The sequence below is a fragment of the Ascaphus truei genome, chromosome 6 (assembly GCF_040206685.1).
Source record: "Ascaphus truei isolate aAscTru1 chromosome 6, aAscTru1.hap1, whole genome shotgun sequence".
In the NCBI taxonomy this organism is placed as follows: domain Eukaryota; kingdom Metazoa; phylum Chordata; class Amphibia; order Anura; family Ascaphidae; genus Ascaphus; species Ascaphus truei.
The window spans coordinates 91,919,885-91,939,469 of NC_134488.1; the positions used below are offsets into that span (position 1 = coordinate 91,919,885).

The 19,585-nt window shown below is 43.5% G+C and overlaps 1 protein-coding gene across 1 annotated transcript in view; it reads right to left on the reverse strand.

The window, feature by feature from the left end:
* LOC142498117 (prolyl 3-hydroxylase 1-like) overlaps positions 1–10,127 on the reverse strand; it is a 19,746-nt gene extending 9,619 nt beyond the window's left edge. Inside the window, exons 1-4 of the mRNA XM_075606623.1 lie at positions 9,604–10,127; positions 1,721–1,873; positions 1,030–1,219; positions 20–151 (exon numbers count right to left, since the gene is read on the reverse strand). Coding sequence (XP_075462738.1) covers positions 20–151; positions 1,030–1,219; positions 1,721–1,873; positions 9,604–10,062 — 934 coding nt within the window. The 5' untranslated portion in view covers positions 10,063–10,127. The remainder of the gene's footprint in view (positions 1–19; positions 152–1,029; positions 1,220–1,720; positions 1,874–9,603) is intronic.
* Between the last annotated feature and the right edge of the window lie 9,458 nt (positions 10,128–19,585).

Sequence of the window (19,585 nt, forward strand, 5' to 3'; positions counted from 1 at the left end):
AGCATGAATATTCGCTTACTACTGTAATATGAAAACTGCAGGTAGTTGAAATGAGAAGGAAGGAAGTCTTCAATGGGCTTTTCCCGTCCTGGCTGTGACGCTAGTTGTCCAACACAGCTCTGCCGGCAGCTCATAACTTGCACATAGTGATCTAAAAAGCAAATGATTGTAAGCTCTCTGAGGCAGGGATTTACTTTCCTATTGTCTGATTCTGTTTGTTGCACTTATTGTATTATAATTCTCTGTACTGTATTGTCTCTTTTGTAAAGCACAGAGTACAGCTTTGAGCGCTATATAGATATATAAATATGATGCTACAGTACAACCCGACATCTGTATGGAATAAAGTAGCCTAATAATACAAGACAGACTGTAGGTTCCGTCTCATGTCCAGTACAAACGGTAGAGAAGAAATTAACTAGCAACACAAGATGAATAGGATGTGAAGTTATGCATCCTACAGTAAACCAAGAAACTGGAATAATCTTCTTTCTGGTCAGCAATGTGAGATTTTATTGAGAGGAGATAAGGGAATGAGCATAGGCAGGTGAGAAGGGGGAGGAGTGCGGAATGGAAACGTACAGCTAAGGCGCTAAAAACTATCCATGCTCATCCTTTCCCATCTCAACTACTATAACCTTCTAACGGGCCATTCTACTTCACAACTCTCCCCTCAACAATTTATTATATATACATATACATATTTTGCTGGCTTCCTATCAAATGCTGTATTAATGATAAACATCTGCTTTCCTTCAGGGCTCTGCATAGCCTTCTTACATTTCAGCTCTAACCTCTCGCTAAAGCCCTGTTAACCTTTTGTGCTCTGCGATGTCTACTTTCTGAGCCTCCCATATCTACTGCCTTCTCGCCCCCAGAATAAAGTCTAAGAGGCAAGAACTGAGATGGCATGATGCATCTCAAAGATGTAGAGAAGAGCAATTCAGCTGACTAATAATTTTATTGGGGTTGTGGTTATGTTGTCATGTTACCGATTAAACACTCACTAAGTCATCCTGCGTAACATACCGGTAATGCTCTGGAATAAGTCAGCACTGTAATCCAGGTAGTTGTAACCATCGTAATCATACGGTCCTTCACAAAGACTCCGACATTCAAGGTCTGCTACAAAGTATTCCTCCAGAGCTTTTTCAAAGTGAGTAATAGACGGTGCCGACTCCTCATCTGTGTAATAACCTACTCCCAAACGGAACTCTTGCTGCAGCAAGAATACAAAAAAAAAAAAAAAAAAAGGCAAATTTCATTGGTTTAAAAGGTCTCCTAAAACAGTAGGTCTGTGAATTACAAGAGGGTCCTACAGTAATTCAACTCTGATGACGGTTATTTTAAATGTTCTTTATTATTGAAATTAAAGAGTGCAACCCACTTCAAAACAAATTTCAAAAATACGCAGTGACATAACAAAAAATAAAGAAGGTTAAAGCCATTTATAGCTCTCACCATATACATACAAAATCATAAAGGATCCACACCATTATTCCATTAGAATTTTTTTTAAATACACACACACACCAATAGTGAGGGATACCTGTATACATCATAAAAAAAGGTTTTTATATAATGTCAATCATAAAAAAATTTTTTTAAAAATTATATATATCTATATCTATCTGCACTGTTTAACCATACAAGAACTGCAGAGGTATACACCACTTTGCACCCCTCACGAACACAGCAGATGTTTAGATTATATACTTACCATGTGTGGTTTGGCTTCCAAGTCTTTGAAGTCAGATTCCTTGACGCCTGCCATCATTTTATAGTACTCCAAATTCTGTCTCATTTCCATGTGGTCAGGATTTGCCACGTAAAAAGTGTGTGCAGCGGCTACTGCTTTATCCATTTTATGGATCTGAAAAGCAATATTCAGATTGGTCTGAATTCCAAGGATTGCTTCACAGCCAATAGTAACATCTTCAATACTGTGGGTGATATCAATGCATCAGGGAGAAACAGGCGACACGTGCCTCAAAAACCGTGCACACGTTTATGTTGAATACACACTATGGAATATCAGTGTCAATTTTTCACAGAGGGTTTCCAACATTCCACTGCAAGTGTTAAATGGCACTATGTATCCAAATGAACAAGGGGACGCTAGCATTATACAGACATACCCCACATTAACATACGCAATGGGACGGGAGCATGTATGTAAAGCGAAAATGTACTTAAAGTGAAGCACTACCTTTTATCCACTTATCGATGCATATACTGTACTGCAATCGTCATATACGTGCATAACTGATATAAATAACGCATTTGTAACAGGCTCTATAGTCTCCCCGCTTGCGCACAGCTTCGGTACAGGTAGGGAGCTGGTATTGCTGTTCAGGACGTGCCGACTGGCGCATGCGTGAGCTGCCGTTTGCCTATTGAGCGAGATGTACTTACTCGCGAGTGTACTTAAACCGGGGTATGCCTGTATGTCGTGTATTAGCCAAACAATAGTTTTTAAAAAAGGGCCCATTTTGAAAGAAGTCTTTGAAAACAATTTAGTGAAACCAGAATAACAACCAGTGCATTAGTAACAACTGAACTTGTAATATTTCCCAAAACTTTTGCTGGACGTTTCTGAGCCTTGAGAATGCAATACCAGGTGCCTGGTCTATGAGAACAGAATAAGTAGTAATAGGCTGGGGCATCAAAGTAATGTCGTTCAATGTTCTAGTAGCCATATTCATCCAGTTGAAATGCAGATACGCTGTGGGTTGTGATAACTTTAAGGGGACCAACAGAGCTTACAAACTTAATTGGTGTCTACACTTAAAGAAACCTATGATGTTTCAAAAGCTCTGCACACTATAATTTCATTAAGAACGCTAGTGAGCCTAAAAGACCATCTAAATCAGAACATACTAAGCCTTAGTTGACGTTTAGAGACTAGAGACCAAAATGGATGGATTCCATGTCTGACAATCTCAAGATGTCGTGTGTTTGCCTGACCCGATCATCCACAGGATCTTTACGAAGGTATCAATTACCTTTTTTCTACATTTGTGACTGAGGATATTAATTTATTTACCTGGTTTTATAAGCCCATATCTTTAAACTCCAGTGAGTATAAAGTTTGGAGAATAATAGTTGAGTACTAAATGACACTGATGCTGTAAAAATTAACAAGAATCCAATCCAGACAAATTCTCAAATTGAAGGAAATGTTACACATTGCAATTTCGATAGCCCTCTCCCCTCTAATCTCTGCATGCGAGGAAAAAAAATTGCTAGTAGTTTCACAATGATATAGGTAGAAAACCAGTGCTTCAGAGATTAATTGTGTCCATATGATGACATAAAACCTCCTCAATTAGGACTCCATATAGATTCTTGAAAATATCAGCATCTCATAGCCAGGGAGTGCGGAACTAGTACCTAGTGCTGCCAATGGCATAAGCACAATATTTGTCCCCGGACTGAATAATAAATCCTAAATGTGGAAACAACTCACTCGTTGGGTATCACACCTTGATAAAGGGCGCACGGCCCGAAACGCGTAGGTGAGTTTTTTTTATATCAGGGGTCTGTCATGATCCAATAAAGTTTCTTTTTTTTTCTAACGTGAGCCTCCTCCAGATGTATTTGTGGCAGTGCTCTGCCCTCTTTCTATTTTAGTAGTTTCACAAGAAGTGCAAGAAACAGACCAGATTGTAAAATGAATGTACATTTCAAAAATTAGATTAGGTTGAGCTGGTTCTTACTTGTGAAAGCGGACTGCAGCGCCCCCTAATGGCCAGAGACATTATTTCATCCAAATATTGGTAATATATTGTATTAAATATTTCGCTAAGCAATGAGTGACAGCTAAATAAAAAAAGGCTTTCAACTCGTCCTTAAAAAAAAAAAAAAAAAAATACAAATAAATAAAAGGTACTTCTTCCAGCTACCACCCAATCTTCCTCATCAACGCTGATCAAGATATTCCCAAAAATCTTTGGTCAACCATCAACAAATTTGTGGTCCAGTTGATGCATCACAAAAAAAAAAAAAAGTGTAAACATGCCAGAGTAAAAAAAAACTTCTCTACACAGGGCAACAGAACTAGGAGGCCTGTCTCATTAATTTGACCAAATATTATCATCAAGCCTTCCAAATAGGCAAACTTATCTTGTGGAACATTCCACGATATTCAAGGAGGTGGGTTCATATAGAACACTGAGCCGGCCAATACTGAATCTCTGTTATGGCTGAATATGACTCGGCCTAATAGGCCTGTCTATTTAAATCACACCCGATTATCAAACACTCCCTCTCATTGTGGGACCGGTTAAAAATCCCTTTCAAAGATTCTTCAATTCAGGTAGGGGGATGATCCCACTATTTAAAAATCATGACGTCGTCCCCAGCCTTCAAGAACAAGCTTTCGGTGCCTGGAAAAAAGGCTGGCCATACGCGAGTCCAGGACATGGTCCCTGGTTCCACCATCAAACTAGAACCACAATTACACGGATTTAAAAAATAAAAATAAAATCTTCAACAAATCAAAGTATTCCGATTCCTACAAGTTAAGACTTTATATTGCAGGTCCATGCTAACGAACATCTATGTACTACTTAAGAGTTACTTTTCAAATCCAGATATCTGGACACCTGGTCTATAAATGTAAGGGTTTCGGTCCTGGCTTTGGCTGGAACTCACTTACAAGGCTATAGAGCTTCCAGGCAAAGCCCTCTCTGTACTGGGCAATCAGAATCACCTGCTCTTGGAATTACACTGCAGTCTGCTTGATGCTGCCTTCTATGCAGCTCTGCCCCTATTCGCTGGCTATGCTATTTAGAGTCAGTCCTTCCCCCCAGGAAGGGGCTGAGCATAGATCTTCTTGCATGCAACTGTGCTTGCCACAAGCACCTCTGCTTGGCATGACTTGGCCTTCTTGTGCTGTCTTGAAGCTTTTCTTATCCTGAAACTTCCTGCATCCAAAGGCCATTCCTGTGCTAAAGCTTCCTGTCCCTGACAGACTTCGCCATCATCGTGCTGAAGCACTTCACTGAAGTTCCCTAATGCCAACCCCAGCTTGTGACCACGACCATCGGGTCCTGTGCCTCCTGCCCTGACCCAAGCATGGAATGTGTTTACTCTGCCTTCTCCAACCCCGACCCGGCTACGGACTATGCAATCCGCAATCCGGACCCGACTTCGTGGTCTAAGGTCGGTGTTTTACTATCCCCAATTCAGCCCCGCTGTCCGGTCCTGGTTTGTGGTGAGCATGAACGTTACAATAAATCAGAAATGTACACGTTAAAATGGGAGGAACTAAGCAAAACACTGGAAGATGAGGATTGGGAGAATATGTCTGGCGGCAGCCAAGAGTTTCACATGCACGTTCATGAAGGAAAATGTGTACAAACTATTGTACCGCTGGTACCTGCCCCGATAGGTAGCACACCATCAACAGTTCAATCTCAGCTAGCTGTTTTAGGAGGTTAGGCCAGAATGGATCCCTACCGTATATCTGGTGGTTCTGCCCCATAATAATCCCTTTTTTGGAGACAATTATTTGCCCCCATTAATACTTTCCTGATCACCTCATTGAGGCTCATTGGGTGGTTCTACTCAGAGCCTTATCCCGCAACGCCCCAGAAATAAGGCCAAACTCTTTAGACACATTCTCATGGTTGCCAGATGCTGTGTTCCACTCACTGGAAAAAAAAAAAAAAAAAAAAAAAAACAATGCCCGTGATCTGGCATGTCATGACAATGGAGAGACACACGGCCTTCATACAGGAATGCTGCAAACTGTTTACAGCGGTCTGAGCCCATGGTTTGAGTCTAAAGGTAGGGGAATGACAGATTTGTCTCCCCTACAACACAACAATGGCGGTGGAAGCTCAGCTACCTCTTGGGAGGGGGTCGGCATAGGGGAACATACATTTTTCCGGCATCTCTAGGACCGGAGTGTGGTGACAGCAATACATACGTGTATATGTATCTTTCTCCCCTATGGTCTTGGTGCAACAGGCTTTCTATTCTGGTATAACTACTCTTTGGTTAAATCCTCTCCTCCTCCTCCCCCCTCCATCTGTCATTATGTTTCTTTCTGTATCCCTTTAAACAGAATGTATACATGTTCGTCACCTTTAGCTGTTTGGCCAACAGTTGTCTCAATTCTTTGAATAGTTTCCAAAACATCTATTTACCACGAAAAGAAAGCTTCAAAAATGATTTACAAATGCTCATCTGATTTTAAAAAAATAATAAAAAAATGGAGGCGACACTTGCCTAACATTTTATCTGTTATGCACTATTAATTTACTTGGGTCCTGAGGGAGACTGTCCCTTTTAATTAGCAGTATAATTTATACAAAAGTAAAAACTACCATTAATTTGCAATCATCTTGATTATACGCTGCGCGATGAAATTCATGTTTTATGTTCTCACACATCTTCCTATTTATTCACTATGCTGCCTGCCAGAAGTGCCACTGCAAAAGCAATGCACTGCTGGCATGTCTGGCAGCAACAGAGTTAATTATTGGGTACACTGAAATGTCACACAGCCAGCCAGGTCATAATAAAGTGTGTAAGTCCTGTCCTCAATCACACGTGCCCCCCTATCCCCACTCATGTTATATGCTGCAGTGCCATTTGAAATGGGACTTCCTGACTTCAGTGTCAATTATCAATGCAACATTTATAATAAAAAATAAATAAAAATGTTTTTTTTAAAAGTCAGACAAATCGTGGCCATACATTTAACTTTACATTCACTATACCTCCACTAATAGCACTTCTGCTTTAGGTATCAGCATATTGAGCAATCGTAGCCTGGTGCCAGCACAGGAGTGAACTGCTCGTCTTGAGTCACCAATCAATGATGATTTTTGTGCAAGAGGGGCACATTTTCAGAAGTTAAAAAAAAACAAAAAACAACTTAAGCTTAAAATCTTTCTATTTGAATATCAAAAAGTATGACTTTCATTACTGCCACTTTAAGAAAAGTAGGTTTGTAAAGGAGCTTATAATATTTAGGTATTTGCTGAATAGTTATTTTTCTTGTCCCAGGTCAATGGTATGAAATCAAATAAGTCTTATGACAAATCACCTAAAATAAAAACATGCAATTGTAAAAAATAAATATAAATATTAGAGGCTACATTACATTACAAACTGAAAACATGACTTCCACGTCAGGACTGAATCAGCAAGTCTTTCACCTGTCGGAACAAATGGTAACTAAAATCACCACATATCAGTGTAAGGCCTCGGTCCCGCTGCGCTCGGTGGCGCGGGTGGCCACACGCGAGTTCCCCACCAGCAGGGGAATCCTGCGGAGCCGGTCCTGGTCCCCACTGGCTGCACAGCTTACTACACGCTGTGGCGCGTCAGCCGCTATGGGATACAAGAGAATGGTGTTCCCTAGCGTTGACGCGTCACGTTGTGTGGCTGTGAGCCAATGGGGAGGGGAGGCTTCGGGAGGAGGAGAGGCTTCGGGGAGCGGGGAGGAGTGTGGAGTGAAAGCAGCGTGAGTGCCTGTCTGTGTGTGTGTGTGTGTATGTGTATGTGTGTGTGTGTATGTGTGCCAGCATGTGTGTGTGTGTATGTGTATGCGTGCCAGCATGTGTGTATGTGTGTGTGTATGCGTGCCAGCATGTGTGTGTGTGTGTGTGTGTGTGTGTGTATGCGTGCCAGCATGTGTGTGTGTGTGTGTGTGTGTGTATGTGTGTGTGTATGTGTGTGTGTATGTGTGTGTGTATGTGTGCCAGCATGTGTGTGTATGCGTGCCAGCATGTGTGTGTGTGTATGTGTGTGTGTATGCGTGCCAGCATGTGTGTGTGTGTGTGTGTATGTGTATGCGTGCCAGCATATGTGTGTGTGTGTGTGTGTGTGTGTGTGTGTGTGTGTGTGTGTGTGTAGCAGCTCCAGCCCGAGCCCGTGGAGGGGGGGGGGGGGGAGAGTAGCGGGTCTCTCCGCTCAAGCCACGCCCCCCTCCCGCTCAAACCTCCCACTCCCCGCTCCGGCTCCCTACAGACCGCATATCGTGGTCTGTGTCTGTCAGCGCCCCGCCTGTATGCAGTGCGGGCGCGCTGACTCTGGGAGCGGGGCCTTAGCCTAAGGCTGAGCCCCAGCAGCTGCAATGAGAGCGGCTTTAGCAGGGGCTCGCGCACGCTTCCGCAGGCCTGCGGAGGCGTACCACTTAATTTTTTTTTGTTTTGGCGCTCACGAGAGCGCAGGGCCGGTCACGTGAGCGGTTCGCCCAATGAGGGCGAACCAGCTCCGTGACGTCACTGGCCCACCCCCTGACGGCGCGCGAACTAAGGCCAGGGAAAGCACCCGCTTTCCCTCAGCGCGCCTCCGCACGGCTGCAGTTGCCATGGACTCAGCCTTAGACATATGAGTGTTTAGTGCAGTGACACAGGACACACTGGTGGGCAACACCAAGTGCCTCTAAAATGTATAGAGAGAGACAATTAAAAAAAAGAAAGGTTAAACAAAACCAAAAATATATAAGATTTTGCAGTTATTAACAGTGCATTTGAATTTACAGTAAAAAAATAAATGGTATGGTTTTGCACATCTCGGAGATCATTTTGTGGCATCAATTATTTAATATAGCTCTTACATAGAATGTAATGGCATCAAAGGACTAGGGGCTTCCTCTGGATTTTAAATATAAGCTAGGGATGTCCCCAGGCACAAAAGATGGACATTCACTGGTGTAGTGACAGTAGAACTGAGAATGTGTATTTAACATTCCTGAGCCGAGTGTAGGAAGAAGGGCAGCCCACAGCCAGCACTGGAGGCTTTCCCCACCTCAATACGTGGCAGTGCTTTGAATGGGGGAGGGAAAGCTTCATCTCAAGATGCAGAAAGGAAACTTCTATCCCCGACAAGAACCACGCCACGTAATGAGGAAAACTGCAGTGGCCAGGCAATATCACCGATTTAAATGCTTTATGTCAATACCATGCATGGGGAGAGAGTCACATCTGCATCTGGCTGCAGAACATCTGGAGAGGGTGCAAAAGAATTGGACTAAATACATCGCACGATCGTCCACTAACCGGGTTACAGTAAATGTAGCATAGACCTTATGTTAAGTTCAAAGCAGAGCTGCTTTAATAAGTATAATGAAAGAAAAGGCCTCAGTTCCAATCACTGATAACTATTGGCCATTTAAAGCAGAGAGACACTGAAGAATGATGGGCTGGACTCCCAGCGCACACAAGCTCATGTGTCAGTGTCGAATGAACCCTTGTTCCTCTCGACCCTAAATATCTCACCTATCTGTACCCCCCTGGAGAAACAGAAAACAGCACAACCAGGGCATCCATCCCCCCCTCACCATAGTGCAAACTCCAAAAAGAAAAGTAGATCACCCCAAGGGGACATATCCCTGCCAAGAAGGATCCCATATTAAACCATAGAGCTCTTAGCCACTAACTGTGGAAAAGTGAGTGGTGTCTGAGACATTGCATGTGGCTGCAGTGAGGAAAGTACTGAAGGGCATCAGTATATAAAACCATTAAAAAGGGGGAGTTACATTCCCATTAGCCCCCTTTGCAGCAAGGGGGGAGCCTGCCATGGCAGCAAAGGGGGGGGGAGGGGTAAGAGCCATGCGCCCAGGTCCCTGGGACAGCTCTATACCTTGAAGTAGGCCACTTGGAGGTAGTTATAGGGGCTCCTCTTGCGGAACTCCAGCTCCAGCTCCTCGCTGGCCAGGTAGAAGGTAGCGGGGGCCCCGATCCTCTCCTGCTCGCAGCTCTTCAGGCACTCAGCCCGGCCCAGCATTTTCTGGAAGAAGCTGAGGTCCTGCACGGGGCCCCAGCCGGGCGGCAGGTCTCCGAAGTCGGTCAGGTTGGCGCAGTGCAGCCGGCAGTGGATGCGGTGGCGCCGGAGGAGCTCCCGGCTGCGCAGCGCCTTCTCCATGGCCAGGATGACGGACTGCCAGTCCCCCCGGTAATACGCCTCCACGCCGCTGTCATACAGGGAGTCGTAGGGCTCCAGCCGGGAGGCTAGGAGCGGCTGGCCACCGACAAAGGAGAAGAGGAGGGCGAGGAGGAAAGCCCCTGGTATGAGGGGGGAGAGCGAGGAGGAGGGCGCCATGACAGGCACAAATGTAACGGAGCGCAGGGAAAAGGAGCAGCGGCGGAGAAGCCCCGCCCATGTCATATAACCACGCCCAAACATATTACGTGACCATGTAGTAACCACGCCCCCTTAACATGACACACCCATACCGCTCCGCACTGTACCTTTAACCCCGCCCATTTTATAAAACCACGGTCCAAAACTGTCCCGTCCACGTTAGGTAGCCCCGCCCACTTCATATGACACCGTCCAGAGCCGTACCATCTAACGTTAACTCCGCCCATTTAATAAACCACGCCCACATAGCACGGCTCTGACTGTGCTGCAAGTTACTGCTCAGGTATCAACCCAGAGGGGTTTGTCCCCCCCAAAAGTGGGGGGGTGCATTGTATGTCTAATGTTATTTTATATAGCACCAACCGTAGGGATAATAGCAGCATGTAAATGATAAGGTGAAACAAAGAGAGACGCTGGCGCGAAGAGCTTACAAGCACTGATTTGTCCTTTTAACTCTTTTGTATTGTATGTCTTTATTTATATAGCGCCATTAATGTACATAGCGCTCCACAGTGGTTGTTACCGGTGCGACCTGCTTTGCAATGCCTTGCAGGCCCCCTCTGGCAGTGAAAGAGTTACTGGTGTAGTCCCATGTATGTGCAAAGTAAACTAATGACAGATGCAAGGCTAGGTGATTATAGGGGCAGACAGTACTTACTTTAAGTGTACACAAGTGAGGGGTAAACCAGGCAAAAACATTGCATTAAAACATAACTTTTAATACATTCCACATAAAATAGTAATTCCTGAAAAAAAAAGATATATAGATAAAAATATGCTTTAAAAAATCTTTTCAAAGGGCCTGTTTGTGTCTTTGTGTGATCCGGTGTTGTGATCCAGAGTTTTGAATCTACAGTCAATCTAATGTTGCCAAGTTGTCGCAACAATTGGACTCAGTCACACTTACTTATTCAAAGATATTGTTTGTCCTTTGTCAGAGTTCAACAGGGAGTCCCTATCTTAACTTTTTCAAGTATGTCCTGTGCACAGAGTAATAAAAAAGACATGGTTACATTAAAAGAACAGGGTTATACAGTCAATTCACAGGCATTTAATGGACAGATAGAGTTGGAAAATTGGGTACAGGGGATAAATAATAAAGGGTTTGTGAGTTTCACAACTTGTTTCTTAACTTGTTTGCAAATGCTACAATACACAAATATGACAGCCCACAGAGGCCATATTATATAGTATCAGTAATTATATTAATATATTCAGCCTTTAATTACTTATGTGGTCTGTGACTGAGATTCAATAACACTACTGACCTTAAAGACGTCATCTCCACTCCTTTTAGGTGATTGATGCCTTCAAAAAAGTCATTTAAGAACAGACTTGTCAACGCTCAATGATTTGGAGTCAGTTTATTTTAACCATTAGTGCTGTCAGATTCAATGGAGTCTCATTTTAATTGAAACACTAAATCAAAGTCAGTACTTTTCTTTGAAAATATTTTTTTTGTGGTATATAAAACAATTTCCTTAATGTAAATAAACAACAAAGTGAGAGTCATTAAAATGACAAGATGAGCTTGTGAGGAAACAGGCACTTAATGTTAATATCTATTTTATCTTCCTTGTTTTGTGACTCTATAGCAGAAGTAGAAAAAAACCATAAACATTAGTTCCACATACCCTCCAGCCGCACTAATTTAGCTGGTACATCACATGCTTTTGGGTCCTGTAATACCAGCTGTACCTAATACACAGTAAGTTTTGTGTATGTGATAATGTAACGCAGGGGACTTGTAGAGGAATTGCTTGGAAGCACCTCCATGCAGCATGAGCAGAGGAACTACAGCGATGTCTATTTTTATGTGCAAAATGTTCCGTGCTTCTTAAAACATGGTCCATTTGAAAAGTAACACAAATTATATGGCTACCAGAACAAGAATGTTTAAAGATCTAGGTTATGAGGGAGAGCTGGCCCATTAAAACAATTGGCTAGTTTTGGTGTTTGTACCTTTATGTTTCTGCACAGGATTCTCTTACAGGCAGTAACCAGTCCAGCTTTTAGTTTATGAGATGAAGTAGTGAGTGCAAGTTGTAATTTTTTTTTGTATACATTTATGTTTGTTAAATGTATACAAAAAAAATGTACATGCATATTAAGAAAGCTGAATGTATTTGGACTAGGTCTTACTGTTTTGGACAGCTAGGTTTGCCAGGTAGCTTCTCCAAAAAAAAACACAACACACAGATACCCAGCAAGCTCTGAAAACCCCCAACAATTACCACACAATATATATATATGTGTCAAAAGGAGTGCTTCTGGGCGTGGCTAAATGTATACAACAAAAAACAACGAATTATAGAGGTAAATAAGAATTTTAACTCAGGTAGTGTTAGGACTTGCTAATGGTCATGCCTTAATGTGGCAGTAGGATTATAACACTTTGGCGAAAGAGTTAAACTAAATGACCCATTTTCAAGAGGCTCTAACTCCAACCCCTTGGATATCACCTGTGGCGTCCCGCAAGGCTCTGTTCTGGGGCCCCTACTCTTCTCAGTGTTCATCAATGATCTTCCCACAGCTTGTAAGGAAGCTTCAATACACATGTATGCAGATGACACAATCTTATATGCACACAGCCATAGCCGCTCCGACCTTGAACACGTACTTCAGTCTGACTTTTTGAGACTCGAAAAATGGATTTCCCAAAACAAACTGTTTTTAAATACTGACAAAACTGTAACAATGGTATTTGGGACCAAGACTAAATTTTTAAAGCTTCCAGTGACTGAGCTCCAGATTAGAACCAACACTAACACCACCCTAACCCCTGTCACTAGTTTTAAATACCTGGGCATGTGGTTTGACTCCCACTTAACATTCAGGATGCACATTGATACCCTGCCAAACTAGGGGTATTCTACAGGAACAAATCCTCCCTTAGTCTCCTAGTCAGAAAGCGTATCGCACAGCAGATGTTAATGCCAATTATTGACTATGGAGACATAGTATATGGCTCGGCACCTCAAACCCACCTTAGCAAACTTGACACCCTCTACAATTCAATTTGTCGTTTTGTTCTCCAATGCAACTATAACACACATCACTGCGAAATGCTCAAAGAACTAGATTGGTCATCACTCAAGTCTAGGCGCAAAGTTCACCTTTCCTGTCTTGCCTTCAAATTCTTTATGGGCAAGCTACCCAGCTACCTGAACAAGCTCCTCACCCCTACCACTTGCAGCACCTATCATCTGAGATCAGACTCCAAAAGACTGTTCATGGTCCCAAGGCTCAACAAAGTATCCGGACGCTCCTCCTTCTCTTACCGTGCACCCCAAAACTGGAATAACCTACCAGAGACTCTCACATCCACCACCGGTTTAAATTCTTTCAAATCTAAGGCTGTCACACATTTTAATCTGGTCTGTAACTGTTTCATACGCCCATAATATTTATTATCTTTAACTGTGCATGCAATGTCTTGTAAATAATGTATAACCTGCTCATTTATGTAACTGTACCTGTAACCATGTATTATTTGTCTTAACTCTGTACCCAGGACATACTGGAAAACGAGATGTAACTCTCAATGTATTACTTCCTGGTAAAATATTTTATAAATAAATAAATATAGGTATTTCACTGTGTATTTTTGTCATATTGGATGTAGCTTTGGGCTTCTTTGGTTTTTGGCTTCTCCAAAAATACTGGACACATGGTGAAAGGAGTGACGCATTTGAGGCACACACACACACACCTCTCTCACTCTCCCTGCTGTTTCCTCCTCTCCCCGGTGTGACGATAGCTTCCACAGGCTTATTAATATTACACAAAAATAACTGGGTTTGAACTGAACGAGGCTTAAGATATAATAAAGTGAGTTTATTCCTTAGGATAGGTGAACACAACAGATAATACAGCAACAAACAAGAAGTACACTTACTTAGGGGTTGGGGAATGAGAAGTATGATGTAGCATTTCTCTCAGCAATCAGGAAATCATTCAGGTGATATCAGGTAACCATATCAGCAAACGAAGACAAAGGATATATGGGTGGACAGCAGTTTATAAACCTTTTGTCCCTCTATCTGTAACATTAAGCACCGGTGATTGGTTTTCAATTACCTCCAGCCAATCTTTAACATGGGAACACATTTCAACACATGCCCCCCTGCTAGCTGGCACAGGCGCAGTAGAACTCTGGGGTCTCATTTCTGTAGCCCCACATATGCAAATGGAATGCCAGCCAGTATACCCATTTGGCTTTCTGGCAGGAAAACCTTTGTTGGAAGGTGTTAAATGGAACACTTAAAAACTGCTCTGGTTTGAGCCTCAGATAAACAGTGAGGGTGACAAAACTCTTTGAACAATACTTAAGTCCTAGACATTCGGTCGCCTCTCGGGCCATCTGCTACATTATGGCCAAAGAAATTTCCTCTGGAATTTATCCATACCTTAGAATACAGTATTAAGCATAAAACATAGACGTATTAAAATATCCGGTTCCGTTGGGTCTAGCAGGTCCAAACTTCCCAGTTCTCATTGCCAGAACTGGGACACCATATGGTCCAAAAAGCGACTTGCTATGACCTACGGAACCGGAGTTACACAAATGCACATAAAATCATTTTTCACTTTAATACAAAAATCTCCGCTAAAAAAGAAATCTCAGCTTTTCACTAAATCCCCATTGAAAACAACGGGCAGCTCCGCCATAGACTTTCAATGGTAAATCGCTGCCATTGAAGTCAATGGGGTTTTTCTGCCATTGAAGTCTATGGGAAAAGTCCCGAACCTTCAAGGGGGTCCATACTCCGTCGGGTTGGTCCAGGCGGGTCAAGGATGGTTCTGCAGTGATGCCGGAGCAGTGGCTACAGATACCCCAAACCTTGATCCGCTGAGCCCTCCGGAACCGGAGATATGGAGTACCAAATTCCAGCTTTTTCCACTTAGTCGTTTTTAAGAGCCGTTTTTGCCGCCGCCGGCAAAGCCTATGGTGCGACCCGCTCTATCTGGTTCGACCCTTATCGGGGGTCCAGGATTCGGGGACCCGGTGGTGGTCGAGTGGGGGGAAGCCCAGGAACTAGGGGCAAACAGAATTTTATTCCTAGGTGCTCTAGAACTGTTTATTCCCACGCTAATTGACGTTGAACTTGACTCAAGTGATTTTAGCTCTTTTAAAGGACATTGTATCCGCTTTGCGGTTTGCGGTCTGGACGGCAGCCAACTCGTTCTTCGAAAGGGTACCTCGAGGAATCTCCATTGAAGTCAATGGGCCCATTGACTTTCAATGGGAAACCGCCGCTCTCCCTCTCGGACGCCACCTGCTGGTCTTTACAGGAAACAGGACTAAAACAGCACAATCTTCCATTGGAATGCATTGAGCCCTAATGGCGGCCAATGGGGACCTGCAAAATGGTGCCTGAAAAGGCGGGAAAACTACACAAAGAGCTATAATCATTAAAGAACTATTAACCCTTGTGCTCCCGGATGGATTCTAGTGTGTGTGTGATGCAGACACTGATTAACACAGACATTACAATGGAACAGGGGAACAGGGGAAAATACATTTACAGGTCATAACAAGGGTTAAATCACATTTCTGGACCTCAGTCCAGTTAACCCCTTGTCTCCCTGGTGCGGTCAGGGGTGGCCAAATGGGGTGCAACCCCTTTAATACCGGGCTACCCCCCTTCTCCCTCTACACCCGGCCCCATCCCTAGGCTCCTGACACCTCTTCTTGGTTGGCTGCATTACCCAGCAGCAGCTGCCAATCAGGATGGAGGAAGCTGCCTAGCCCCCTAGCAACAGTCCTGCTCTCTCCCTGCTCAGGGAAATCCAGCGACCCGCCAAGCCAGTCAGGTTAATATGTCCAGAGAGGTAATACCGGGCACATACATGTCCAGTATTACCTCTAATTTGTTACTGGACAGTGAGTCCAAATACAGGACAGTCCGGTTCAATACTGCACACCTGGCAACCCTACCTGAGCTAAAGTTGTCCCTCCTGGCAGAGTTCCCTGAAATAAAGCATTAAACAACCTATTCTCCTTCCGGATTATTAGTTACATAGTTACATAATAGATGAGGTTGAAAAAAAGACGTACGTCCATCAAGTTCAACCTATGCTAAATTTAAACAGATACTTTATCCTATATCCGTACATACAGTATATTGATCCAGAGGAGGCGTTGACTACCATATATCTTTATGGCATCATGATAAAATGAGACAGTAATGTTTTGCTTTATATCTGTGACCCTTTGAATAACCGATTTACTATTTCACGATCAATATATATGTGCTGCAGAAAAATACGGGAAATCAGTCAAAATAAATGGTGTTTTATGGTAGATCGAGATTTCAATCCCCAAGATGGTACCTTCTTTAGGATGCTAGCAAGGTTATCCCCGCATCAGCTAAAGTGTAATGTAATGGTGGTGCTCCTTAGGTAGGTTTTTGGACAGAAAAACACACATGGGTGGATGAGATGATGATGGGGCAGGAAATATGATTATGATGGGGGGGGGGGGATATGATGAATATGGGTGAGGGAGATGAGATGATGATGATGATGGGTGGAGAATGAGATGATGATGGGGGAATGAGATGATGATGATATGAGATGATGATGGGGGGAAGTTAGATGATGATGAGAGGGGTGAGGAGATTATGAGGAGGCTGGTGGTGGTGGTGTGCGTGGAGGATGAGTAGGGGGTGAGAGGATGAGGAGGGGTGCAACAATCTTGGAAGTAGTGGGAGAGAAGCATTAAGATCAGTATAGCTCGCCATGTATGACTGCAGGTATGTTATTTATAAATTATCTGACCATTATGTCATTGTTTTCTAAACTTCACTCCACGTATGCACCAATTTGCACTATTTCATATTCTATTTCGTAAAAAATGCTAGTGGGGCGCCCAATCTCCAAACCCCTCCCCAGAATTTTTTAGGAAATAGAATATGAATTTGTGCAAATTGGTGCATACGTGGAGTGAAATTTAGAAAAAATTACTTAACGGTCTGAGAATTTATAAATAATATACCTCCCCACCGACTTTGAGCGCGCCGCATTTTTCACCATTGTGTCCAGTATTTTTGGTGAAGCCACCTGGCAACCCTAATAGGGAGAAAGAAGCTCCACCTTATGTTCTAGAAACATGTTCTTCAGAGTTCCAACTGGGGCCTCACCGTGAGTCATGTAAATAGGTTTGTGTGTATATATTAATGTATTAAGATGTGTTCTGTCACCTTTGTTGTTTTCAGTTAAGAAGCGTGCCACTTTAAGGAAGCGCTAGTAGTATGGGCCGAGATTGTTCTCACTACTGAACGGGAGGAAACATGCTTTAGTAAGGAGTTCTTAGTGTTTGTAATCATGTTTGTAACTCCGGAGTGTGTTTGGATCGGTCGAACTAGAAGGTCCCTAGTGCAATCCTGAACAGATAGGAATGGAAGAAGTACGCAGTACACAGTAACGGATTCCTAATTCAGCAACCGGATGTGTATTCCAGAGAGGTCCATTTAACATGGGGCATCACTAACGCTATACAAAAGAATGGCACTTTAACCCGTAGGCCGCTATTATAGTACCGGCAATGGCGCGCGCAGTAAACAAATACCTTCAGTCCAATGAATCTGCGCATAGTGCACGCGACTGCGCGGAGGCGTGACGGAGAGGCTGAATCTTGAAGAGACAAATCAAGTTGTTTTTTGAGTGCGACGGCCGCGTCACGTGAGCGGTTCAGCCAATGAGGTCGAACCGCTCACGTGACATCATGGCCACACCTCCGCCACGCCTCCCTGTCGCCTCCTGACTGCAATGCATGTTTCACGTGTGCGCATCACGTGGTCGCGCAAGCATGCACTATAATCGCGGCCTTACAAGCGAAGTACCTCCCTAATGTAGTAGTGAGAACTACAGGGGGGGAAGCACAGCGTAACCGTGATGTTTGACACCCGTTAACTGTCAAATGTGAAGCCTGTCCTTTTACGTGGCGCCTTATACACGGATATTAAATAAAATCCTTTTTGTATTATGAATGTTCCTGGCGCCCATCCTTATTCTATATGCATATTGACACCCAACCTGGACCGATCCAGCACCCTGAACAGATATGTGAGACTGAGCACTGCCATGTATATAGTCTGATGCAAACTCCTTTGGAGCCGGGTAAGGAGGACTACACTAAAAAATCTCCCATCTCCAGAATCCAGGGAGCTCCTGTACCTTTAAGTAATGATGTTTTCAGTGAGATTCCATTGACGTCTATGCAGCGGTGCGCAAAGTGGGGGCGCTGGATTTGTCTGGGGGGTGGATACGCGGGCGGTTGCAGAGGCCCCACGCTCTTCCCCGAGGCATTTAAATGAAATGCCGGGGGATCGTGTGAGGCCCCTGCAACGCTAAAACTTACCTGGACTCTGCCGGCATCACTTGTGTCCATGGCAACGCGGCGGGGTCATGTGACGTGATGTCACACGCGTCAAATGACACCGTGCGAGGTAAGGAGTGAGGGCTCAGAACGGAGAGGGGCACAGCAAAAAAAAGTTTGCATGCCCCTGGTCGGAGTACTATGGAAAGAGACCTCGCTCAAACCCCTGGTCTATAGGACAGATTAATAAAGCTGCAATGTTAGATCTCACCCCAATTCGGCACTACCTGCCATTGCCTTGAATGGCAGTTACCGGCGGATCAGGGTGTGATACCGCACACCGAGGCCCGAGGAATCCCAGCCTATGATACTATTGATGCTAAAAATCAGCAAGATGGACTGAAAATCAGTGAGATGATATCTGTACATTAGCATGTATTAGCATGGGGTTTCTCATAATGTATGTATATGTATTTCTTTATTTATATAGCGCCATTAATGTACATAGCGCTTCACAGCACTAATACATGTGACAATCATATATATAAGGCTGCGCTTATAGTGCCGTCGACAGCGACGTCAAAACAAATGCATTGCCGCCGTTGCGTGCGCTTATAGTAAGCGCGACACGACGGCTTGGTCGCGATCGCTGGAAGTCATCTCCATTTGATTTTTCCAGCAACCGCAGCCTGACGTCACTGTCGCCGGCACTATAAGTGTAGCCTAACAAATAATATAAATTACAGATCATGGGAGAAATGTTTCAGACATAAAAGTAGCATTTAGGAAAAGGCGTCCCTGCTCTGAAGAGCTTACAATCTAATTGGTAGGAAGAACGTACAGAGAAAGTAGGAGTGCATTCAGGTAAGTGCTGGTATATAGCAATGAAGATAAGCGCTGGTATATGGAATATATATTTATCTTTAAATTATAACAATGCTCACTTACATATCTCTTGTTTATTATTTTTACGAGACAGATTAAATACTAATGACAGGTTTTGCTTTGTTGGCTTAAAAAAATTAAATACAATTTGTACGCAGTTTTAACCAGGACATATATTAATTATAATTCCAGGCATATTTCACCTTCCTGCTCTCCCATTAACCTTATATAATACATACCGTGTGTATGTATGTATGTATATATATATATGTC